A 1,418-nucleotide genomic window follows, 5' to 3' on the forward strand; every position below is an offset into this window, starting at 1 on the left:
AAAAGAGGACCATCGTCTAACAATAGGCTTGATTAGCTCTATTGTTCATAGAGGGTCGTGTCCCATCACCTGACCTGTGTCGTGTTATGTGTATGTAGTGAATGCAGGCGGGGCTCAAAGTCTCCTTGTTTTGTCTCTCTCTCTCTCTTTGTGTTAGTATCACTGGGGCCCTGATTCACACCTGTTTGCTCAAAGGGGGCGGAGTCATATCTGCAATAACAGCGTTGACCTCTATGAACAATAGATTTAATCAAGTCTATTGTTAGACGATGGTCCTGTTTTGCATGTGACTAACCTGTTTGTCCAGGTGGAGGCGGGGCTTATAAGGCTGAGTTCACCTGAAACTCTCAGACTGAAGAAGTCTCTTGGAGGAGAGATGAAACGTTTCACTAAAGAAGAACCATCCAGAGGACCTACTGATTGTTTCTGTTTGATAAGTTTGGACCTGGGTCACTGAGATGCACCAGGACTTCCTCAGGTTTTTGGTCTCATTTCCTTCCAGGCTGCAGGAAGTCTGTGAGGTCTGAAGGTTTAAAGTGCAGCTGAAGTTTTCACCAAGTCTCTGTCAGAAAATCAGCTCAGATTAGTTCCTGATGGCTGGAATAAGCTGGAATAAGGAGTCCGGCTCGTGAGGCCCAGTCTGCCCACAGCGTCCCGTGGGGCAGAGGACCCCGCTCCACAGGTCCCTTTGGGGTCTCTGAGGTGGCCGTTTCTGCCAGGGACCAGATCTTGGGTTTCTGGCTGACGGTGTTTTTACTCTCCGGGGCTGAAGGTGTCACATCAGAATCCTTCTCMCGGGGTCCATGGTCCTCCTGGACCCCCTGACCCGCGCTCTGCTGCACCTGTGGAGTCTCCAAACGCACCTGTGCACGYGCAGAGCTGTCCGACACGCTCCCAGCCTGTTCCACTGCAGCTGCACGCTCACTCTGAAGCTCCTCCTCCTGGTGACACTTGTCTTCATCACTGTCTCCCTCCTCATCCTCCTCGTCCGACTTGGGCCTGGAGGCCCAGCTGAGCCGGTTCTCCTTCTTCAGGCGGCGCCGCGCGTTGGCGAACCAGGTGGAGACCTGGGTCAGGCTCATCTTGGTGATGATGGCCAGCATGATCTTCTCCCCCTTGGTGGGGTACGGGTTCTTCAGGTGCTCGCTGAGCCAGGTCTTCAGCGCACAGGTGCTCTCCCTGGTGGCCACCCTGGCCGCCCTGCTCAGGTCCTCGGCCGCGGACGGCCGGTACGGCGGGAAGAAGAGCGGCCCGCGGGCCAGGAGAGCGTGGTGGTACGGGGAGGGGGGCTTCAGGTCCAAGCTGGCACTCTGGAAAACAGAAGGAAGAATCCTGAGTTGTAAAATAACTAAGTACAAATACTTTGTTACTTAAGTAGAATTTTTGGTTATCTGTACTTTACTTGAGTAATTATTTTT

General features: G+C 53.4%; 1 protein-coding gene across 1 annotated transcript; it reads right to left on the reverse strand.

Annotated features, from left to right (window-relative positions):
• Positions 1-360: 360 nt before the first annotated feature.
• Positions 361-1,298, reverse strand: irx7 (iroquois homeobox 7; the record flags this gene model as incomplete). Its single annotated transcript, XM_014027945.1, is given in 1 exon segment — positions 361-1,298. A coding segment is annotated over 1 exon segment (720 nt), but the record flags the coding sequence as incomplete, so codon positions are not given.
• Between the last annotated feature and the right edge of the window lie 120 nt (positions 1,299-1,418).

Source organism: Austrofundulus limnaeus, unplaced genomic scaffold, assembly GCF_001266775.1.
Source record: "Austrofundulus limnaeus strain Quisiro unplaced genomic scaffold, Austrofundulus_limnaeus-1.0 Scaffold703, whole genome shotgun sequence".
Classification (NCBI taxonomy): domain Eukaryota; kingdom Metazoa; phylum Chordata; class Actinopteri; order Cyprinodontiformes; family Rivulidae; genus Austrofundulus; species Austrofundulus limnaeus.